Below are 24,484 nucleotides of genomic sequence, written 5' to 3'. Positions count from 1 at the left end.
GTCTATGGAGATTGCATGGCTTTATGCTCGATTTTATACACCTGTCAGCAGCGGGTGTGGCTGAAATATTAGAATCCACTCATTTGAAGGGGTGTCCACATACTTTTGTATATATAGTGTGTCTGTACATAGGGATATAGATAAAGGGAAGTGAACTTGTTAATCCTGTGCTCCTTGCTGAGAGGACATCCCATCTGTAATCCTCCAGTGGTTAAAAAAGTTCTGCTTACATGACCAGCTGAAAATACAGGTTGGTGGGTTATCTGCTAAACACAATGACAGAGGGAAAGAGAGAGAAAGAAGGTGGGGGGTAGAAGTAGAGGGAGGGAGGGAGAGAGAGAGGTTATACCTGTCATAGGTGAAAGCAAGTGTTCTACTTTATAGTTTCAGATCAGTGATTACTCCAATCAAGGAGGGAAAAAGTATGTTGGCTTTCTTTATAGGACTCCACTAGAGGGCAATCCAGACCAAAGTGTTTAGGGACAGCTGCAATAGGCTGGCTATGGTCCCGCAGTCACCCAACAGTGTTTTTCCCTTCCCTCTGTATTCCAAACGGGACCATACAGGGAGGGTCGTGTGAGCAGTGCAAACCATTTAAAACCATTGATTAGTTGGTTGTCACCATAGACTAAGTAACAGTTTTATGGTCAGTGGCATGATCAGGTGGTCCCAGAGGTTCTACTGCAGTTTCCCACACCGGGAGGGAACAGCCACTGGTGGCAAGGCTCTGATAGTGAATACATCCTGTTTCCTGATCAATATTTAATGTGTGAGTGACTTATCAATATTTTGACCAATCTGCTCATCCTGGCACTAAACTATCAATCTCTCAGTCTATCTATCCAAATACCCATCCATATAGTCTCTCCCTCCCTCCCTCTCTCTTCTCCTACTCCTTACTCCTTCCTCCAGTAATCCTCCCTCTATCTCTCTCTCTGTCTGTCTATCTCTCTGTCCCTAGCATGTACTATATCTGTGCAGTGAGACGATAGTGTTTGCCTACAACCTGTCCAAATAATTGATGGATTGCACTGAGTTGGACGATAGCTAAACTCATTATTCTCAGTGCGTCTCGCAGTGATGATGTCAGAAGTACCAGAGGAAGAATGATGAGGTGAGACAGTAGGGGGTTGGGGACACCAGAGAGAGACGCTCTTGGTTTAGAACTCAATCTGACAGCTGTCCCTATAGAGAGGGTGCTGGGATTGGGAAGGGAGTACAGTAAATCAAGGTGAGTTGAAATCACTGAGTAAAAACAAATAGAGTTAAATTGACCCCACTGGAGTTAGTGTTGATAACTGGAGTTGAATTGGATGGAGTACTTTTAACTCCATTAAGAGTAACCAGAGACAGGGAGTTAAAACTATGGAGTGTCCACATATGTGCGAGGGACTTCATTGTCATATTTCCCAGCATGCTCTGTTTCAGGTAGATTTTTAAAAAATGGTTTATTTCAATATCTGTGTTTTCACATGTACATTGATTGTTTTTGAGCTTATGCTACACAATGATATGTAACATACATTTTCTTAACTAAACTAAGCTTAATAAGTGGTTGGATTTATTGGAATCTTTACTGAAAAGGTGGTTCCAGTTTACATGATGTACTGGGTTGTCTGTAACATCTGTTCTCTCATATCTCCTCTGACATGCATTCTGACTGAAAGTCCTGGGTGATTGCTGGATAGCCTCCCTCTGAAATAGATACAACTAGTGACTGGATGTCATATTGTAAACCACCATAATATGACACAGAAATATGTAAATGAGACTTTACACCTCAAATGGGACTGTATAAATCCCAAAAATAGTGTTGAGTTTGTCTCAATAGGAATTTAAATAACTATTGTGATTATATTGTGAGAGTAAATGTTACCCTAAATAATTAACTCTAGAATACTGACCAACACTGCAGAGAGTTAAACAAGTCACAGGGTTATTTTCCATTAATACCGTACAGAGTGAAACCCAATGACACAGAGTTAAATATCAACACTAAATATGAGCAGATACAACTCTAAAAAAATAACTCTGTTGCCAGAGTATGTTTTACTATTTTTAGACGGGGACCAAATGTTAACTGGAGCAGAGTTAAATCTTCTTCAATTAAAGTCAAATTTACTCTGCCATTTTTTATTGTGTGAGGTTTGAGGGTTGCTTCCCCCACTCTCTCAGATTGAGAAAAACGGAAGTAATCCATACTATGGTCAATGCTGACTGCTTAGTTTTGTGTTACAGGTCTCTCCTTTTCAGAGCTTTGAGAAGGTAGGCTACATAGCATCGGCCTCTGGGTAGAAAGCTTATCGAACATGAGAAAGTGGGACCTTTATTTTAATAGATTCCCCAAAAGTCTTGTCAATCTTCCTTGAAAAAGCCAATCTATTTAATATGCTGGACATACATTTTCATCAGGCTCAGAAAAAAAAGACATTAAGCTTAAGGCACCAAATGCAAAACAGTACCCCGGGTTTGTTTCATATGGTTTTTTTCTTTCAGAAATGCATTAAAATACATGAGTGTCTTGAAATCACAAAGTGAATAGGAACGGTCTGGTAAGGTGATGCAGGTATTGTCATTAGAGCGAACAAACTCATTTCCTGTGATATTAACCTCAAGTGGCTAACAAGAGGCCACTGTGGCCCTGCTCTTGTGTGTCTCACTGTTATGGTATTCCATCCCAGCATGACTGCTTTGTGTCATAGAAAATGTCAATCTTGCTCAAACAACGACTTAATTGATCAAATAAGTCATATTTGCTCTCCTCTCCTTATTAAATTTGTTTATGGCTTTGTACCTGAATTAGCCAAAGTGTACGACCGAACGAATAAGGCTATAAAGAATATATTGGTAGTAACAGCTACTAAAAGCTATTAGGGGAACTTCTCATACATAAACCGTATTCTTCCTAAATGGTTTATTGAAGAGCATTTCCCTGTGTTACATTTAGGTTGGGGATTAGGTTGAGATTTGGTGATTGTATATGATAGCAGCACTGAACACAGACACAGATATTTTGACACTATGGTCATATGACACGAAAATAGAGGTCTTTGGCCACATCAGCAGTGGGTTTGGCATTTCGAAAGGACAATGCATTGTGTTACGGCCCTGAATTTTTCTGAACCGTCTCAGTGCTTCTCCTTCCAATAGGGCGCTTCCCCTTCAATGCCCAATTAAATAGTGCTTCTGCTTCCAATAGGGCGCGTTCCCTTTAATTCCCAATTAAATAGTGCTTCTGCTTCCAATAGGGCCAGTTCCCTTTAATTCCCAATTAAATAGCCAGCATCAGCTGCGCAAAAGTGGGGTTGTGATGGAGACGTGAATGAGGATGTGTTCAACACTCAGTGCCAAAGCGTCTCTATTCCGTTTGTTTTGTAGCTAATATAGTTTACCCAGGATCGGATCCATTCTTTGCGTCCGTGGACTACACCTCTCCGTTCTTCGTGGCCTTTCTCCGCTGGATATCTGTTAACGGATTAGATTGTCTGACTGACTGACTGACTACAACCTTTTTGTATACGGTATTTCATTTGGTTTGATGTGATGTATACTGTGATGATTTATGTAGTTGAGGACTTAGTAAGAGTTGATACTCTTTAAAGTCGTGTGGTAAAATCATTGTTATTGAGTTGTATGATTAATAATGGGTTTACGCTACACTTGAATGAACGGACAAACATTGCGTGACAAAGGTCACTTGAGTTCCCTGAACTCCTTTACCCGGGCAGGACTTTTTTAATTTTTTATTATTATTTTTTTTTTAGGCCCGAGGTACAGGACATTTCTGGAGGAATCAGAACTCATTGTGTTATTATTATATGTGTGTACTAATTTGTTGGTAATGTTTTTGAAGTTCTTTCCAATGTTTTAAGGGTTTATAAAAAAGTTTATTTCCATCCTGACTTTTACATAAGTCCTTTGTACCAAGTGTAGACTTGACAGACCAGATTGGACTCATTCCCTCCCAAACCAAAAGGAGAAACCAATGTTTCCTCTGGTAGGCACAACCTACCTGGCACCCCTATAAATAATAACCTCATGTCAAAACTGTTACAATATGTAGAAAATACATAATCCCTACTGTAAAATTTGGTGTTGGATATTTGATGTTATGAGGCTATTTTGCTTCCACTGGTCCTGGGAACTTTGTTAAGATCAGTTGCATAACCATGAACTTTACCAAGGACCAGGACATTTCAGCCAAAACCTGGTTGTCTCTGCCAGGAGGCTGAAACTTGGCCGCAAATAGATCTTCCAGCAGGACAATAACCCCAAGCACACATCAAAATCCATAAAGAAATTATTAATTGACCAAAAAAATTAACATTTTGCAATGGCCATCTTGGTCTCCGGACTTGAAAACCTGTGGTTTGAATTGAGAGGGCAGTCCATAAGTGCAGACGAAGGATCGATCCTTGAGGATCTGGAAAGATTCTGTATGGAGGAATGGTCTAAGATCCAGCCAAATGAGTCCAATATCATAAAATACAGGTATTTTAGGAAAAGGCTCAGTGTTGTTATCCTCACAAGGGGAGGGGGCTGGAGAATTGAAAACAGGGGATCCAATATTTTTTTTGTATTACTTGCTAAACAAAATCTTTCTCTAAGAAATTGTATAAGTATAAAAATATGTATTTTTAAAATGTTTTGAGCATACAATACAGCTCATTATTTGTGTTATTTATTTTACAGGTCTTCTTTTGCTCATCTTTATCAAGGGGCGCAATAATTCCGAATCCCACTGTACATTGTGTGCGTATATATGTGCAGGTTTGTGTGTGTTTTGTGAGGTGTTTTATGCGTCATGTGTAAGTGAGGTGTTTAATGTGGAGCTCATTAGCTGTGTGATAAGAACCACTCCATGGAGTCTGGTGGTTGGGGATTAGCAAAAAGCAGATAAGCAAAGCGATTTCTCCTTGCTTATGTTTGTTTTTCCAGGGGTCGCTTCAGAACATGATATTGTGTGTTGTACAGCATGTGCGTATGAAAGAGAGAGGGGGTGGGGGCGAGGTTCACTTCAGAACACGGTAAACTACTCAGACTAACTAGATTTGAATCTGAAGTGTCCGTTTCCAACGATTTGATATCAAGACCACAGAAACCCATACTGTATGCACACTTACTGTTCACCCCTGCATCACCTTCCTTTGTGTTAGATGACCAGCTAATGAAATTAGAAAACACAATTGGAAACAGTCATTGTAATCTGGACATGCGCTCCACCTCTTCCTCTCAATTTCTCCATCAGTCTTTCTCTTTTTACCCCTTTCTTTCTCTTACCTTCTCTCCCTTTCTGTGGTTTTGTGTGTGTGTGTGTGTTTTGTGTGTGTGTTTTTTGTATTCCTCTCTCTATATTCTTTCCTCTAAGCCTTTCTGATACAGTAATCCATCTGAGAGGCTTTGTGGGGTGATTTGGCCGCTGGCTGATCGCAGGCAATCTCTCTGTTAAGTGATTCACCATCCAATGATCAGAGATTTCCCAAGACTCAGCTGGGACATGCTGAGGACTAAAGAGGGTCCTGAGTTCTTTAGTAAAGGAAAGAAAATGAAAATATGTACCTTGTAGAGAAGACATGAGTGGAGTGTCTTCAAAGTGTGCTGTAAGCATGCAGGCATAGTAATGTGTTGATGGTCTTATTTTTCACATCAAGTCAGTGTGCTCCAGTGGGAATTCTCACACCGCTTTTCACCCCTTGAACATTGTTGCTCCTCTTTGATACCTGCTCGTGTGCCAGAGGTGGCAAGTTGCCCAGAGTCACACTCCAGCGTGTGTGTGCGTGCGTGTGCATATATGTGTTTGGTTGGAGGGAGTGCTGTGGCACCTGTTGTTCCTTAGGACATGGACACAACCTAGATAGATGTATGTATAGAATGTCCTTAAGGATCAGGTATCATCACAGTAGGACAAAAGCTTTCAGAACTCACTGGCCTCACTACAAACAGGCAGGGATGAGTAGGTTACTTTCTAAATGTAATCTGATACAGTTACTGGGCACAGACGTCAATTCAACGTCTATTCCAAGTTGGTTCAATGTAATTTAATTGCAATGACGTTGAAACAATGTTGAATCAACCAGTGCCAAGTGGGTAGTTGCCTGTCCAAAATTGTAGACAGTAATGTAACTTTTGGATTACCCAAACTCAGTAACGTAATCTGATTACTTTTACTTTCCCATAAAGAAGCATTAGAAGACAAAAAGGACCCATCAAATGCATTTGGTTTGTCATCAAAGTGGTCTCTGACTTGTGGTCAGACTCATTCATGTGGAAGAAACTTAAACTTGTGCCTTTTTTCAATGCTGAATTCAATGTCATTGAGAAAACAAAGGTTAAAAAAATTGCAAGTATGCTTTCTCAATTTAAAAATAATCCAAGATATAATAATCACATTTTTCAAAAGTATCTGTAAACTGATTACAATATTTATGCTGGTAATGTAACTGATTACATTTTCTTTTAAATCAGATTATATGTAACTGATTACATGTAATCGGTTACCCCCCCAACCCTGCAAATACGCACGAACACACACACACACACATCACAACTGCAACTCTATTCAAATGCAACAATTAATTTAAATGGCTAGCCTCCCAGGCTGTAATGTACTAATGGAAAATGTTTTTATTAGGACAAAGAGAGAGATCCTTAACAGAAATTCTGATTTAGAGTCTGGCCTGCTCTCATTGGAGTAGACGGTGGCCAATCAAATGCCGACATTGTGGTACAGGGGGAGGGGCATGCAAAATAGTTCCTGGATATTCATGAGGGCCAGCCCTAGCTTAGAGTGCTCTGTCATAGAGCGAGCCACAACAGTTAAGACCTCACTGGCTGGAGTGTCAACACTGCTGCTCGAGGGAAGTCAGTGAGCGCATGAGAAATAGAGACCGAGACACACAGAAACAGAGAGGGAGCGAGAGAGAGAGAGACTGTTGCTCCAGTGAAAGTGTGTGTATAAGAGAGAAACAGAGATTGGTAGAGACACAGAGAAAGAGAGTTATAGGGAGACACAGACCAACTAAAGAAAGAAAGAGGAAGCTGACAGGGATCGTTGCTCCTCAGAGTATGGTGTCAAAGAGCACATGGATTTAGTAGAGCTGTACCTCCCTGAGTGTTTCACCTATCACCCTGACACTGAGTAAGTACATGGACTCTTCTGATCCATATTCTGTATGTATAGAAACTGTCGGTGGAGTGTAAAGTTAGCACAGTGATGTTATTTAGGTAATGGTAAGCATTGAACAGTGTGCATGTGCACTATGACTTGCTGTCTCGTTCTCAAATGAAGACCTTACTTTGGGTGTTTTTATTTGCTATTTGGTGTGGTGGCGTCTTCTATGTGTGGAACAAACAAAGGTAGTGCGCTGTCATATGTAGTTATTTAGGGAACAAGTGTACCTCTTGTTACTGAAAAAGAGAGTGTCTGAATGAGAGGATAACTTTGACGGATGAAACCCACATACCTGAGCTGAGGGACTCGGTCTGAGAGGGAAATAGAAGGTGGAGGGAGGGAGAGGAGCAACAGGGTGTGAAGAGGGAGAGTTGGAAGTGGCCGAGAAAGGAAGTAGAGCGAGATGAGGTGAGGAAAGCAGTGCAATGTGTGGTATCTTACCCCCTGCAGAGCAGTGAGGATCAGTAAGGGTCCATAAACTGCTGCAGACGCTAGTCTACAGTCGTTCCACTAGTATGCTGGTGCACTGAAGAATTGTACTTACAGTTGTGATGGCTTTTGCCACCATTTTTTTTTGTTATACTACTGTGTACTCTTGAACTTGTTTTTATCACTGAATATTCCAACATTGTACAAGTGGAAATAAACACAACTGTCCAAATTGAATATTTTTCTTACTCCCTGTAACAGGTTACTTAATTGATCATTCATAATTGTTAAATGAATTACCATTTATCATTTTGTTTACATGTTTGTTATCAATCTGTGTTGTGTGAAGCATTAACACTGCAGAGAGGGGTATGCTTCTGTAGGTTGGTGTTATTAGCTATTTGTTGCAACACTGAAAAGCAAATCCTGTTAACCCTGTGATAATACAGAACTAGACAACAGCTCAGATAAGACCCTAACCGGATGATAACAGGATATTAGACAGTGAGGAAGAGTGACTGACCGAGGGAGATGGAGGAGGGGTGAGAGGGGTGAGGAGAGGATGCAGAAACAGAGCAGGCTTTTATGTTTTGTGTAACTATGTGTTGTTGATAGTGTAATTACAGTGAAAATATGTGGTCCTCTGTAGCTCAGTTAAAGCTGCAATATATATCTTCTTGGGTGACCCGACCAAATTCACATTGACAGATATATAACACACATTTCTTTCTCATTGAAAGCAAGTTTAAGAAGAAGTAGATCTGTTCTATGTGCACTGTTTCTGTGCTCCCGTTCTTAAGTTACGTTTTAGCGTCTTTTACTTTCGGTTTTGTACACCAGATTCAAACGGCTGAAAATACAATATTTTTGGTTATATAATATATATTTCACAACAGTTTAGATGGTATAATGATTCTCTACACTAGACTTGCTTGTATTGTCACATAAACTGAAATTCAGTGAACTATTCAGATTTTTTGCAACCAGGAAATGGAGCGATTTCTGCATGGTGCATCTTTAATAGAACATGGCGCTTGCAACGTCAGGAAAGTGTGTTCGATTCCCGGGACCACCCATACATAAACTGTTTGCACGCGTGATTGTAAGTCACTTTGGATAAAAGTGTCTGCTAAATGGCATATATAATATACAGGTATAGGAGAAGTGTTACCATGTTTATCCCCTTCCCCAGTCTGTCGAGACATAGGCTGTCATTGTAAATAAGAATTTTTGACCCAACAGGTCCAGCCCTTAACTGGTTTAACCAAACATCTCCAGCACCAACTGATTTGACCCAAGCCCTTTACACACTTAAACTAAGAGTCATCAGTGATGCTAGTGTTTCAGCTCCGGCCTGATACCTCATCTCCTATTGGCCCATTAGGAATCACCATGCACAAGAGTCCTTTGACCCAAATCACTGATAAGGGGGTTAGAGGCTAAATGAGCAAGTTCAGGAGGATGCATAGCTAGAGTAACCTAAATCCACATCTACCAATACTTGACATCTTTGATAATCTTTTAGGTATGTGTTATATATATTTTTCAAAACGGGCTACTAAACGAATGGGCACAAAAACAAAATATACCCAAATAATCATTTAAATGAGACTTGAATGTATGGTTTTTCTACCTGCCTTTTAGTCCTGCAAACAATTTGACACATTCCCTCACTCAACCTCTTTTTCCTTCCCTGTGTGTGTGTCTGTATGTGTCCCCGGCTCTCTTGTCCTTTTGGTCATCGTCTGTATTGTGACTGCTCATTTGAGAGTGAGTGTTGCCTCCTCTCGTTGCGTTTTCATTTCTTTCTACACACCCCGGGTTAATGGCCCAGCGATTGAGCCCTTTCTTTCTCTCCCTTTCTGTTTTTCACTTTCTCTCTATCTGTCTGCTCCCATCTTTCTGTCTGACCGTCAGTCGTTTCACGCTGCATTTTGCTCTTTGTTTCCAAGGTGCAATTAGTTGTTTTGGATACGAACACACTCACACTCACACACAGCCTGTTGCTTTATAATGTTCCTCCGAGTCTGTGATTTACACCCAGAGTCTATGGGAACTGTGCTAACAGGGCTTTGATTAGCCGTTTTGAAGAGCTATAGATTATATATCTGTCAGGTTTAGATACCACACCATGTTTTACCATTCCACTGTAATGCTAATGCATTATGGAGAAATTCCGACCCGAGTTAATTGCGAGTAAATGGAACGTAATTCCCTTTTTTATGCACTTTTCTCTCTGTGCATACTTAAGCATGAGAATAGCATATTCACCCGCTATTAATTTGCGGTGGAGATCACAGATATGGAGGTGTGGCTGAGGTGTGTCGACAGATAAAGCCGTATTCTGACCTTGATTTAATTCCATAATTATTCCACCACCTTTTAAGCGCGAGGAAACCATGAATAAGGTCGAGCGAACCTGCCGGTTCCCATGTGGAAAAAGCATCTCCTTTTTCCGATAGAAATAATACCATTCTCCTTGCACTGTAATGTATGCATTGATAAACGCTATTGACAAGAGCTGGGAAAATGAGTAATCCGTTTGGAGCAGGGGAATGTAAATTCACATAGCAATTGTTTTAGATTATTTTTCTTCACGATCCCTGGAGACGAATGTGAAACCAGTCATATTGAAGCAAACCAGGGGTGAAAGTAAAACATAAAACACAATGATTAAAACAAAATGTCAAGAAAACTGTTAGTTATTATACTATAATTTATCATTACCGCATGTCAGAGGCATGAAAAATATGTGAATGGACTTGAAAACGGGGGTATCGCCTACGCACCAAAATGCGATGTGGTTAGACAAGAACACTGACATTTTGCCAAGGCAGAGATGGGTGGCCGATACGAAGACGCACGAAAAACAGTGGACGCATAAATTATAGCCTAATAACAATTGCCAAATGTCATTAGGACTACACGTTTTGTGTAAATTATGTCTCTTTCCATTCACCACTGTTTGGAGGCTGGAAATATGCTGTTAGTGGACGAACATGCATTGGTACCCTAGTAAAGGAGCCCTTTGAAGTTATATTTATATATTTTGTAAAACTAAAATTAGAGGGTAGATCAGCTTTAAAATATTGCAGATTGTAGCTTCCATCAATGTAATTGTCTGCATCATTTCCAATCCCCAATATATATTTTTGTAAATATATATCTCACACATACAGTTGAAGTCGGAAGTTTACACACACCTGAGCCAAATACATTTCAACTCAGTTTTTCACAATTCCTGACTTTTAGCAAGTGGATGTCCTAACTGACCTGCCAAAACTATAGTTTGTTAAAAATAAATTTGTGGAGTGGTTGAAAAACAAGTTTAATGACTCCAACCTAAGTGTATGTAAACTTCCAACTTCAACTGTGTGTGTGTGTGTGTGTAATATATATATATATATATTAGTACCAGTCAAACGTTTGGACACCTACTCATTCAATGGTTTTTCTTTATTTTTACTATTTTCTACATTGTAGAATAAGAGTGAAGACATCAAAACTATGAAATAACATAGATGAAACGGCTGATTCTTTTATAGAATATCTACATAGGCCAATAGAGGCCCATTATCAGCAATCATAACTCCTGTCTTCCAATGGCACATTGTGTTAGCTAAACCAAGTTTATCATTTAAAAAAGGCTAATCTGGCCTTCTTTAGACTAGTTGAGTATCTGGAGCATCAGCATTTGTGGGTTCGATTACAGGCTGAAAATGGCAAGAAACAAAGACCTTTCTTCTGAAACTCGTGAGTCTATTCTTGTTCTGAGAAATTAAGGCTATTCCATGTGAGAAATTGCCAAGAATTCAAGATCTCGCACAACGCTATGTACTACTCCCCTTCACAGAACAGTGCAAACTGTCTCTTACCAGAATAGAAAGAGGAGTGGGAGGCCCCGGTGCACAACTGCGCAAGAGGACAAGTACATTAGAGTGTCTAGTTTGAGAAACAGACGCCTCACAAGTCCTCAACTGGCAGCTTCATAAAATAGTACACGCAAAACACCAGTCTCAACATCAACAGTGAAGAGGCAACTCCGCGATGCTGGCCTTCTAGGCAGAGTTGCAAAGAAAAAGCCACATTCCAGATTGGCCAATACAAATAAAAGATTCATGTGGGCAAAAGAACACAGACAGTGGATAGAGGAAGATTGGAAAAACGTGTTGTGGACAGACGAATCTGAAGTATTCGTATCACAAAGAAGAACTTTCGTGAGACGCAAAAAAAAAGATTCTGGAGGAGTGCTTGACGTCATCTGTCAAGCATGGTGGAGGCAATGTGACAGTCTGGGGGTGCTTTGGTGGGGGCAAAGTGGGAGATTTGTACAGGGCAAAAGGGATCTTGTCACAAGAATTATGTTCTCAATGTTCATAACCAAATCAATTATACGACTCAGTCTGCAACCCATAATTTGTAGGATACTGGTTGAATGTAACAGACAGAGGCTGAGCTAAAATAGTCAAAATGTTTATTCACGGGCGCGCAAGTTCATTGTACAAAAAAATAATTTTATACTAGCTCCTTACGCACATACATTTGCGCACAAACAGAATTCATATGCACATACATTTGCACACAAACAGTAGGTATCCTACGCACATACTGTATCAATACCCAGCCGACAAAGATTAGGGACCGTGAGAAGCACTCACTGCCCTTTCCAAATCTCTCAGTGGCCTGCACCAAATCTTGCTCAGACAGTCTGTGTTTAAGATACTATAGAGACATATTGTACAGATACACTAATTCTGGCTAAAACTACACACAATTTATTATAATTTTACTGACAGACTACACACATCAATAATAAGTGGATGATTCTAATGTATTTCATTGATTCTAATCAATTACATACAATTATATAGTTTCAGGGTGGAACATTCTGTTCATTAATTTAAACGTATAAATTCCACCAACAATCCACCCTTAACTAAATAATACACCCTGATACATCAATTGTATACAAGGATAATCCAAACCAATACTTGTATGTGCATTCGATATTCATCAATGACTGTTATAGGCCTATATCCGTTAAACGAAACGGCGCCATCTCCTAGGCCTGGAGGCCTGTATTCGTCATCCCACTGATGCTCGGAATCGGTCCTTACCTCACCATCTGTTGCGTCATTGACCTCTCCAGAGTCCTGGTGATCAAACCTCTCATACACGGAATCAAATAACATCCACACAGAACCAAAACACTCATACAGGTGAAAGTTGCCCACAACACAGTGATTATGACATTTTTCCATTTCTCAAACACACTGTCAAAACAATTTGTTAGTCTTATCCACCCCAGAGTTCTCTGCTAATTCGTGAGCTGATGTGGTTAACTTGTTATGGCTGCAATCCCACTACCGGGATCAATATGACAACTACCAGTGAAAATAGAGGGCACCAAATTCAAACCACAGAAATCTCATAATTACAATTCCTAAAACATACATGTGTCTTATATCATTTTAAAGGTAATCTTGTTGTTAATCCCACCAATGTGTCCGATTTCAAATAGGCTTTTCAGCGAAAGCACTACAAACAATTATGTTAGGTCTCCACAAACTACAATAAGCACAGCCATTTTCCAGCTAAATATAGCAGTCACAAAAAGCAGAAATAGAGAATTCAAGGTTAGTGATTAATTTTATCTTCATCAGATGACATTCATAGGACTTCATGTTACACAATACATGCATATTTTGTTTGATAAAGTTCATATTTATATAAAAAAATCTGAGTTTACATTGGCGCATTACATTCTCTAGTTCCAAAAACATCAAGTGATTTTGCATAGCCACATCGTTTCAACAGAAATACTCATCATAAATTTAAATGATAATACAAGTTATACACATGGAATTATAGATATACCTCTCCTTAATGCAACCGCAGTGTCAGATTGTTTTTTAAACATTACGGAAAAAGCAACCCATGCAATAATCTAAGACGGAGCTCAGAACAATAGCCAAATTAGCTGGCATGTTGGCATCAACAGAAACCAGAAAATACATGATAAATGTTTCCTTACCTTTGATGAACTTCATCAGAATGCAGTCCTAGGAATCCCAGGTCCACAATAAATGCTTGATTTTTTTTGAAAATGTCTGTTATTTATGTCCAAATAGCTACTTTGTTTAGCGTGTTTGGTAAACAATTTCAGTCACAAAGCGCGTCCACTATAACGTGACAATGTCCAAAAGTTCTGTAACAGTCAGTAGAAACATGTCAAACGATGTACTGAATCAATCTTTAGAATGTTTACATACATCTTGAATAACGTTCCAATCGGAGAATTAGAATGACTTCAGACGAGCGGTGGAACGCAGGTCTTTCCCATGTGAACGCGCATGGTGAAAGCATGATCAACTCGTTGCAGTGGTGACTATTTCCTGTCTCATTCGACCCCCCCCCTTCACATTAGTCATCAGACAAAGTTCTATTGACTGTTGACATCTAGTGGAAGGCGTAGGAAGTGAAAACTCATCCATATCTTGCTGTAATTTCAATGAGAGCTTGGTTGAAAATCTGCCACCCCAGAAAAAATCTAAACAGGAAGAGGAATTCTTCAGGTTTAGCCTGCAATATGAGTGATGTTATACTCACAGATATAATTCAAACAGTGTTAGAAACTTCAGAGTGTTTTCTATCCAGTACTAATAATAATATGCAAATATTAGCAACTATGACTGAGGAGCAGGCCGTTTACTATGGGCACCTCTCATCCAAGCTACTCAATACTGCAGCCATAAGAAGTTAAACCAGCCAGGGCCTTGGTCACTGATCCGTCTGGAGCTGTGTTATCAAAAAATAAACATACAGCAATGAACTCCAATCATTCCACATACCCTGCCCTTTTCTGCCAATTAACATATCGAGAGTCAGTCTATTTTACCAGGTCATGAGGGAGGTGGCGGATAATTGGTCAGAGAACCCCTTTACTGCATCCTCAGTATCATTCACGAATCCCTGTTGATTAGAAAAGATGTCATTAATCCAATCCACATTTTTATTTATTGTCAACCACCAAAATAACGTAGTGGTAAAGTCTTCACCTATTTGATTCATAGCTTTGAAGAAGGAAGGCTGTCACTCTATTTTGCAACGCCATGTCATACCCTGTGGGCGGTGCTTAATTGTAGCCAATTTCCTCCTACAATAGGACAATGACCCAAAGCACAGCTCCAAACTATGCAATAACTATTTAGGGAAGAAGCAGTCAGCTGGTATTATGTCTATAATGGAGTGGCCAGCACAGTCACTATTGAGCTGTTGTGGGAGCAGCTTGACCGTATGGTACTTAAGAAGTGCCCTTCAAGCCAATCCAATGTGTGGGAGGTGCTTCAGGAAGCATGGGGTAAAATCTCTTCAGAATACCTCAACAAATTGACAATTAGAATGCCAAAGGCCTTCAAGGCTGTAATTGCTGCAAATGAATGATTCTTTGACTAAAGCTAAGTTTGAAGGACACAATTATTTCAATTAAAAATCATTTTTTTATAACCTTGTCAACATCTTGACTGTATTTCCTATTAATTTTGCAACTAATTTTATGTATGTTTTCTTGGAAAACTAGGACATTTCTAGGACAAAACTAGGACAATTGACCCCAAACGTTTGAACGGTAGTGTATATGCATAGTGCATTTGGAAAGTATTCAGACCCTTTCCCCTTTTCCATCTTTAAAAAAAATACTTGTTTTAAAATGGATTAAATCAAATGTTTTCCTCATCAATCTCCACACAATACCCCATAATGACAAAGCAAAAACAGGTTTATCAAATGTTTTGCAAATTTGATCAAAAATATACACTGAAATACCTTATTTACATAAGTATTCAGGCCTTATGTTATGAGACTTGAAATTGAGCTCGGGTGCATCCTGTTTCCATTGATCCAGAGCTGTCTGCCCGGCCAAACTGAGAAATCGGGGGAGAAGGGCCTTGGTCAGGGAGGTGACCAAGAACCTAATGGTCACTTTGCCAGAGCTGCATAGTTCCTCTGTGGAGATGGGAGAACCTTTCAGAAGGACAACCATCTCCGCAGCACACCACTAATCAGGTGTTTATGGTAAAGTGGCCAGACGGAAGCCGCTCCTCAGTAAAAGGCTCATGGCAAAAGGCACCTTAAAGACTCTAAAATCATGAGAAACAAGATTCTCTGGTCGGATGAAACCAAGATTGAACTCTATGACCTGAATGCAAAGCGTCACGTCTGGAGGAAACCTGGCACCATCCCTACGGTGAAGCATGGCGGTGGCAGCATCATGCTGTGGGGATGTTTTTCAGTGGCAGGGACTGGGAGACTACTCAAGATTGAGGGAAAGATGAACGGAGAAAAGTACAGAAAGATCCTTAATTAAAACCTGCTCCAAAGCGCACAGGACCTCAGATTGGGGCAAAGGTTGACCTTTCAACAGGACAACGATCCTAAGCAGACAGCCAAGACTACGCAGAAGTGGCTTCAGGACAAGTTTCTGAACGTCCTTGAGTGGCCCGGACATGAACGCAATCGAACATCTCTGGAGAGACCTGAAAATATTTGCGCTTCGACGCTCCCCACCTAACTTGACAGAGCTTGAGAGGATCTGCAGAGAAGAATTGGAGAAACTCTCCAAATACAGATGTGCCAAGCTTGTAGCATCTTACCCAAGAAGACTTGAGGCTGTAATCGCTGCCAAAGGTGCTTCAACAAAGTACTGAGTAAAGGGTCTGAATACCTACCTAAATGTAATATTGCAGCGTTGCGTCCTGCCTAAGAACAGCCATTAGCCGTGGTATATTGGCTATATACCACCCCCCCGTGCCTTATTGCTTAAATAGTTATATTTTGTTTGTTTTTATTCCTATCCTTCTGCTACCCTCAACCTCTCTCATCTATTTCTGAAGACCATCCAGTTTGATTTCTATTTGCCATATATTTTTAACTGTGCTGTTTCACAAAAGTTCTGAAACTATATACATTTTACGGACACAGTATATTTTACATTAGATATCTTGGTGTTATTAGTCCCACGCTTCAGCTCCACTCAATCCTTCACATCTGTCTCTCAACACCATCCATATTGGATTGTTTCACAAAAGTTCTGAACCTTTCTATTCTCATAGTTTCTACAGATGGTAAATTAAAGAAACATTTATGCTAAAAGTGTTATTATATTATTGATCGATTGAAAATTACATTTCAAATCACCCAGTAGTCTATCTGCAGAGTTAGCTCCAGGTAAATGTTGCCATGCCTGGACCTGTGTCCAAAAACAAGCTACACATGGACAGTACCAAAGCAAGTGATCTAATGATTCTGTCTCTTCGCAGAAAAATCTGCGGAGCTGAGATGGTTGTATTCCCCCATATATTTAACGTTCTATTGGCTGAAAGAAAGAATTATTAGTTTTGAATCCGGCGTCGTTTTTTTTCAGTTCATAAATCATGTACCATGGAATTGGTACATCGCAAATCTCTTCCCAACTTTTTTACAATCTATATGGCACAGCGGTCCATTTTGGGTCATTAAATGATTTTTTTTTTTTTACATTTTAGTTATTACAATTTTCATTAACTAATTTGGTATTTTTAATGCAGGGCCAAGAGACAATTTCCTTACTTTCATCCCTTTCCACTTGCCTCTTCCATTTGTGCGGTAATGCCTCAATTTGTTGGTTTTAATTCTGGATTCCAGAGACATGTCCATATAATTTTGTTAGCTGCATGTGTGACATAATTCCACCAGTCCTATTTATGATAGAATTGACAAAGATTATATATTTTTTTAATCAATTAGTTTATTTCAGTTTAACCACAATATGTGTTGTATTATTTGTTTCGTCTTTTCTGGTGGATAAATCTGAAATTGCAACCAACTTTCTATGGCTTGTTTTAAAAATAGCGATAATTTGGAGATTATTTCATTTTCATATAAACGAAAGTGAGAGGTTGTAATCTGAATAAAGGGGAAAAGGCCATTCTTGAACATGTGATGAGACATTCTTACTAATCTACTAGAGTATACATTTTGTATGGCTGACACCTTTCGTGAGAGGTCTAATGCTTTAATATTTAATCATTTCTGCCCTTCAAATTTATATTCATTATATAAATCTTATCTGTTTTTGCTAACTTTCTTATAAACATTTATTGTCATGAGATTTTTTTTATTTCGGAATATGTATACCGAGTATGTCCACATCACCACCAGACAATTTTATTGGTAAACTACACAGTAATGTAAATTGTATTTTTTTGTGATCCAATACGTAATATCACTTATCATAATTTGTTTGTAATCCAGAGAGGTTAGAAAAAGTATCTAGATCCTCTATGAAGCTGTGGAGGGATCCAAATTGTGGATTTAAAATAAAATGTGAATCACCAGCGTACAATGACACCTTTGTTTTTAAGCCCTGCATTTCTAACCCCTTAATATTGTTGTTGGATCTGATTTTAATAGCTAACATTTCAATGGCCATAATAAATATATATGCCGATAGTGGACAACCTTGTTTTACTCCTCTTGACGGTTTAATAGTTTCTGAGAAGTAGACATTATTTACTATTTTACACCTAGGGTTACTATACATAACTTTAACCCATTTTATAAGAGATTCTCCAAAATTGAAAGATTCTAGGCATTTATAAAGAAATTCCATGCATACTTTATCAAAAGCCTTTTCAAAATCAGCTATGAGTACCAGGCCTGGTTTCACAGATTTTTCATAGTGTTCTATTTTTTCCAGAACTTGTCTTATATTATCTCCAATGCATCATCCATGTAAAAAACCTGTCTGATTAGGATTAATAATATCTGACAATACCTTTTTAGTTCTATGCGCTATGCATTTTGCATCACCACACTGAAGTGTAAGAGGCTGACAATTTTTTAAATGGACTGGATCTTTATATTTACCACATGGATCCTCTTTCAGTAATAATCAAATCAGACCTTCTTGTTGAGTATCTGATAATCTACCATTTCTATAAGAGTGGTTAGGAGACCCAAGCTATAGGCTTCTGTAGGGCTGAACACATTCAAATGTTATAATTATATATGCCCTGGCTTTTCTATCATGTTAATATTTGCCACTATCGGGAGCCACCATCAGTAATAGCCACATGCATTTATAAGTGTCCCTTTATTGTTCATTTCCTTCATTTCGTAGCTTACATTTTGCGTTGTTCCATTCCATTTACCTTTCTTACCTATGTCATGTCCGTGCAGTTGTTCCTGGGGGTCGCTAGCATTAGTAGATCATATTAGGCAAAAGTTGTGCAATAATTTGGGACATGTAGACTTTTTTTCACCTTCCAATATTTAATGGATGTAACAATTGAATATGGAAATTTACAGGATGAGTCAAACCACTTTGATTCACCACTATAATTTGTGCGTAAAGGTTCTCCAAACAATTTTTTATTTATTCATAAATACTTTCCTATTTATAAATACTTTCCTTACCCTAAAAAATATACAAGATCTAAGTATTTTTAAATCTACCAATTGGTGCTTAAAAAGGAGATAAATGTGTGTTTTTTTATATGGCTTTCTTTCATTGATTCCTAATATTCTGAACCATTCTCTCCATATATTCTAGTGAGAAAATTCAAAGGTACAACAAATTTAAAGGGATGGCTTTAGATGAAATTGACTAAAACCCTATTGAATGAAAACTAAATGTATTCAGCGCGCGCAAGGGAACCATGCCTGCAAAGCCAGTTAAGCACCTTCATAAGGTAAGTCGGAATTCCAACTACTGAGAAGTGCAATGGAAAGGCATGTGTAGGAAAGGCGTACATTTCTTATTCCGTCTGAATCGGGCCTTTTGAAAGAAAAATCTATGGCCACCAAATAATTTGAGAATGCCTTAATTCAGGTCTATGGGAAGCTGACACAGAAATATCTACCTGTGTGATGATAAGCTGATGAGAGAACAAACTGGTCTCTTCACAGTCCATTGTACTCTGCCAGCTTTGTTGGACCACTTTGGAGGCAACAATATATTAGTTAATCCAATTTAGAGCTGAAGTAGAATAAGGTTAAAGTTTGAATGACAGAGGTCTCTCTCTCTCTCTCTCGTTCTTTCAATATCTCTTTTTCTTTCAATATCACTCTCTCTGTGGATTTCAAGGGGCGATAGAGCGTGGTCATGGTTGATTCTAGTGATGTTTAGGGCAGCCAGATAGTTTGCCTACCAAATGAGTGGTGGTCATTACCGTGTGGATTTACATAGCAGGAACAGAGCTTGGGTTCCACCACACAGACAGGGAGTGTGTGAGTGATTTTAAAGAGCCACTTCCTTTGAAAAGCAACAAATCCCTTTGAAAATGGCCTATGTGACATCGATTTGAGTCAGAAACATTTATTCTAGTGTCAAAAAGGACTACAAAGTATAAATAGGATAATTTTGGTAATGAAGTCTGTCTCATCTAAAACGGAATAAACTAATAAATGAAGGTTGGGTTTTGATTTGACAATGTCCATTGCCCACTAATATGGGGTGAACAGCTGCAGTGATTGCTCACTATCCAGTAGCATAGACAGTGAGGCAGACCTGTCCAGCACCTCTGACTTTGTTTATAGGAGACAACACGTCGCAAATGTCTTTTTTTAAGGAATACTGCACCAAATACCTTAGTTAGATGTAAAATTGCTCACCTAAAACATCCTCGGCAAAAACATCCAAATGTATTACAGAATTCTTGAGTCATCTTAGATTCATATAGTACCACAGTATGAGTCATAAAACCTAGTGGTCAAACAAGGAAATGGTTCCAATCATTTTTCCCAAAGTGGATTTCGGAAAAACTTAAAATAAGGGCTGTGTTTTGTATAGGTTTACCCTGGTGTGACATTTTGATAACTGTCCATCTCTTTCAGACAAGGTGACTTTTATCAATATATTCGCCTGTATCCCCCCCCCACCCCAAATAAAATGCTAATTAGCTCCTAATGTGGCTATCATAAAGAACTACAAATGTCATTATGATCTGAATGAGACTGCCGAATCGAGGCAAAGGTAAGAATCTCTGGATTAACTATCTAATGCCTACTTTGATGCTAATTAGCATTTTAGAATTTGAGAGTAAATAGAGCCAAATATATTGATAAAAGTCACCATGTCACGCCAGGGTAAGCATACACGAAAGAAAGCCCTTATTTTCAGTGTTTAAAAAATTCACAATGTGAAAAAGGAATGGTGGAGAAAAAAATTGACCGCAAGGTTTTATGGGTATTAGGACACCTCCACTGTGGGACATTATTCAGGGAGTGGAATAGGCTTCCCCTGTCTACTCTCATGGGGGGCAAACATCCATAACCAAATGCAGAATCGGTCAGGAAATACACTTCCAAGACTGAAATCTTGTTTTTCTAATGAGCAACAGAAAAACACAATCGCCAATCGGCGTGTTCAGTGGCTCTAAGAGTGGGTATGGCAACACACGATAGTGTGTGTGCTAACCTACGGCCACAGGGGTCAGCACAGCATTTACGTGTGCATGTAAACACCATACATTTTGGAATACTTTCACGTGCACTGTAGGTACCAGTTAGTCTACAATAATTATACGTGTTCCTGAACCACATAACAACATTAGTGTCTATTCTGCTCTTATCTCTCACATGGGCAGGCTCATCTGTGCATTAGCATGCATGAATGTAGGGGGATGAACACAAATCCATACAGTAGAATGTGAAAACACATGGCTTACAGTTTGAACAATGCCATTAACATACAGCACTAGCATAGAAACACATTACATTCCCAAAATGAATACCTCTACAACTCTAAACTTGACAGAGCTGGAATTCTGATAAAAGGACTTGGCTTCTGGTAACTGAACACAATGAGTAATATCTACTACATCATACCTTCACCAAGAGATCTGTGAGAATAAACCTCTGAGCCAGAATCTTTGTTTTGATTTCCATATGTTTGCCTACGCAATCTCCTGTTGTCATAACAAGTTGGTCTAATAGACCTCAGCTTTGCATATGTGGGAAACTGCAAACGGCTGGGTGGGTGAGCGTGGAGATGGATGGATAGATAAGCGGATCAGGAGAGGGGGATAGGGGTAGGAGGCAGAGAGTGACAGAGAATGGAGAAAGGGGAAGATGGTTCCTACCCTTTTTCTTTTTGAAAGGGATAGGGGATAAAGGAGGTTTTGGTGAAACATCGGTGCTGGAAGACGGTTATCAGTGTGTACGTGGTCAGAACAGGTATGAGGTTGTATGGGTATGCATGGGTGGGTGTATTTGTGTAGGTCTGCATAGATGTCAAGTTTTCTAACTGACCGATAGATCTAGACAGAAAGGACATCATACACACATCCAAGCCAGTGTACCACCCGTTATGTTATGTGATGTTACCATAAATTAATCCTATGCACCCCCCCCCTCCTGTCAGTATCCTGGGCAGGATGTCGGTGAGGGGCTTGGACACCTCCCGTCCCCCCATAAAGTGCGAGCCCTCCAGCCCCAGCCCCAGCTTCCAGGGGGACAGCCCATCTCAACCCAGCCCTGAGGGCTCCTCCTCAGACACCAACTCCAGCTTTGGTCTTCTGGGCAAGAGTCACAACCACACCAACGGCTTGGACTCACCAGGGCTCTACGGACACACAGCGGGCATGGGGAACAATGGAACAGCCAACAGGTGCGTGTGTGAAGGGGTTTATGCTTGGGTGAATGTACAATACAGTATGTGTGTCTAACCCCTTTCTCTCTCTCTCTTTCTCTCTTCCGCCAGGCGGTTTGGTGGTGAGGATGGCCAGGTGAAGTGTGAGTTCTTGCTGGATTCTGTGGCTAAGAGGCTGTGTCTGGTGTGTGGAGATGTGGGGTCAGGGTACCACTACGGAGTGGCCTCCTGTGAGGCCTGCAAGGCTTTCTTCAAGAGGACCATCCAGGGTAAGACACACAATAATTCACATAAACAACGGGGTTAAGAGTTCACCTGAAGTGCCCACGTGTGTTACAGTATAGATGGACACTCTAAGGAAGCAAGCTTACAGGTTTCCTTACAGTGTGTGTTTGTATGTGTCTCTCATCCATATGTTTGCAGCATGTTGTGTGGGTGTTTTAACGTGATTGTCTGTGACTGTGCCTGTTCCAGGGTCATGGCCCTCGTTTAGTTTAGGCTCCGTAAGCCTCCCCGCATGCAAATGGACATACCCAGGCTCAAAGTTCATACCTGGATGTCTGTCAGATAACATTTTTTATATTAGATCAGGTGATCAGATGCGTCCTGATTTTAATAGGATGTGGCAGCTCAGAGTGCTGCAGATTAGCTGACTTCCAGGAAATATTCATAGTTTTCCTCATTGGAGTTTCCTGTGTCTTTTCAGCATCTTGTTTTGTTTTGAAGTGGTTTAATGAAAGGTTTAAGAAGTGACAGACAAAATTGTCCCCTTTCTTGACTGGATTTTTTGTCTCGCCATCTCTCCCTCTCTCTTCTCGGTCTTTACTTGTTTTCTCTATATTTCTCTCTATCTATCCCCCTCTCCTTTCTTTCCCACCCACAGGTAACATCGAGTACAGCTGCCCGGCCACCAGTGAGTGTGAGATCACCAAGCGGAGGAGGAAGTCGTGCCAGGCCTGTCGCTTCATGAAGTGTCTCAACGTGGGAATGATGAGAGAAGGTGAGGAAGGAACTTCTCTACGCGTCAAAGCCAAATAAATGTACTCCTCTATGTACCTTTAAAAATAAACTGAGAGTAGAAAACCTTCTTAATTCCACTTCAATTAGGTTAAAGAAAACATGTTAAGCCTTGAGAAAATTGAGACATGGATTGTGTGTGTGTGCCATTCAGAGGGTGAATGGGCAAGACAAAAGACTTAAGTGCCTTTGAACGGGGTATGGGAGTAGGTGCCAGGTGCATCTAGTGTATAAAGAACTGCAACGGTGCTGGGTTTTTCACTCTCAACACTTTCCCGTGTGTGTCAAGAATGTTCCACCACCTAAAGAACATCCAGCCAACTTGACACAACTGTGGGAAGCATTGGAGTCAGCTTGGGCCAGCATCCCTGTGGAATGCTTTTAGCACCTTGTATAGTCCATGCCCTGACAAATTGAGGCTGTTCTGAGGGCAAAGTGGGGGAGGGGGTGAAACTCAATATTAGGAAGGTGTTCCTAATGTTTGATATACTCAGTGTACACAATCCATGTCTCAATTGTCTCAAGACTTGAAAATCCTTCTTTATCCTGTCTCCTCCCTTTCATCCACACTGATTGAAGTGGGTTTTAACAATCAACATAAATAAGGGATCATATTTTTAACCTGGAATCTATGTCATGGGAAGAGAAGGTGTTCATAATGTTTCTGTATCCCAGTGGATCTTTATCGGTTCAGTACTATCACAGTGTTTTAATTCAATGAAGAACTACAAATCCAGATCTAGAATGTCTTTGTGGATCCAGACTCCCTCTACACAAATAGATTTGCCAACATATGGAGACCTGTTGTCTTAACTTCAGAGGGAAATGTAATCCCTTTGCCTGTTTAACAGGTCCAGCCCCTTAGTGCCTGCTAGCATTACTGCTCACTGGTCAGTATTCATGTATGGTGTTAGCAGAACAATGCCCAGTATCTTTATAGGATGCTACTGGCTACGGTACCTCCGAAATAGAAAATGGCTATCTGCCAGAGTATGTGTGTGTGAACATGTCTCTATCCTCTTTCTCTCAGACATACAGTCTCTTTTCCAATGTGTCACACTACTCACACATGCGCAGAATAGAAATAGATGATCTAGAAACAACAGACATATCTTACATTCTACATCTACAGCCCCTAGAGACACTGGAGAGTTTTATAGTGCGTGTCTGGGGCAGCGGTCTCATGGTCTTGTGGTCAGGACTGGAGTGTGTGGCTGCCGGTGACATATTGTTGGCCA

General features: G+C 40.0%; 1 protein-coding gene across 1 annotated transcript in view; it reads left to right on the top strand.

Annotated features, from left to right (window-relative positions):
• The first annotated feature begins 6,816 nt into the window (after positions 1–6,816).
• The window catches only part of LOC135505891 (estrogen-related receptor gamma-like), a 34,163-nt gene continuing 16,495 nt past the window's right edge, over positions 6,817–24,484 (top strand). The window contains exons 1-4 of the mRNA XM_064925100.1: positions 6,817–7,138; positions 22,002–22,247; positions 22,341–22,498; positions 23,113–23,229. Of these exons, the coding sequence (XP_064781172.1) occupies positions 7,083–7,138; positions 22,002–22,247; positions 22,341–22,498; positions 23,113–23,229 (577 nt within the window). The 5' untranslated portion in view covers positions 6,817–7,082. The remainder of the gene's footprint in view (positions 7,139–22,001; positions 22,248–22,340; positions 22,499–23,112; positions 23,230–24,484) is intronic.

This window comes from Oncorhynchus masou, chromosome 19 (assembly GCF_036934945.1).
Source record: "Oncorhynchus masou masou isolate Uvic2021 chromosome 19, UVic_Omas_1.1, whole genome shotgun sequence".
Taxonomy (NCBI): Eukaryota; Metazoa; Chordata; class Actinopteri; order Salmoniformes; family Salmonidae; genus Oncorhynchus; species Oncorhynchus masou.
The sequence above is the reverse complement of the archived record's forward strand: the minus strand, read 5'-3'. Positions and strand labels throughout refer to the sequence as shown.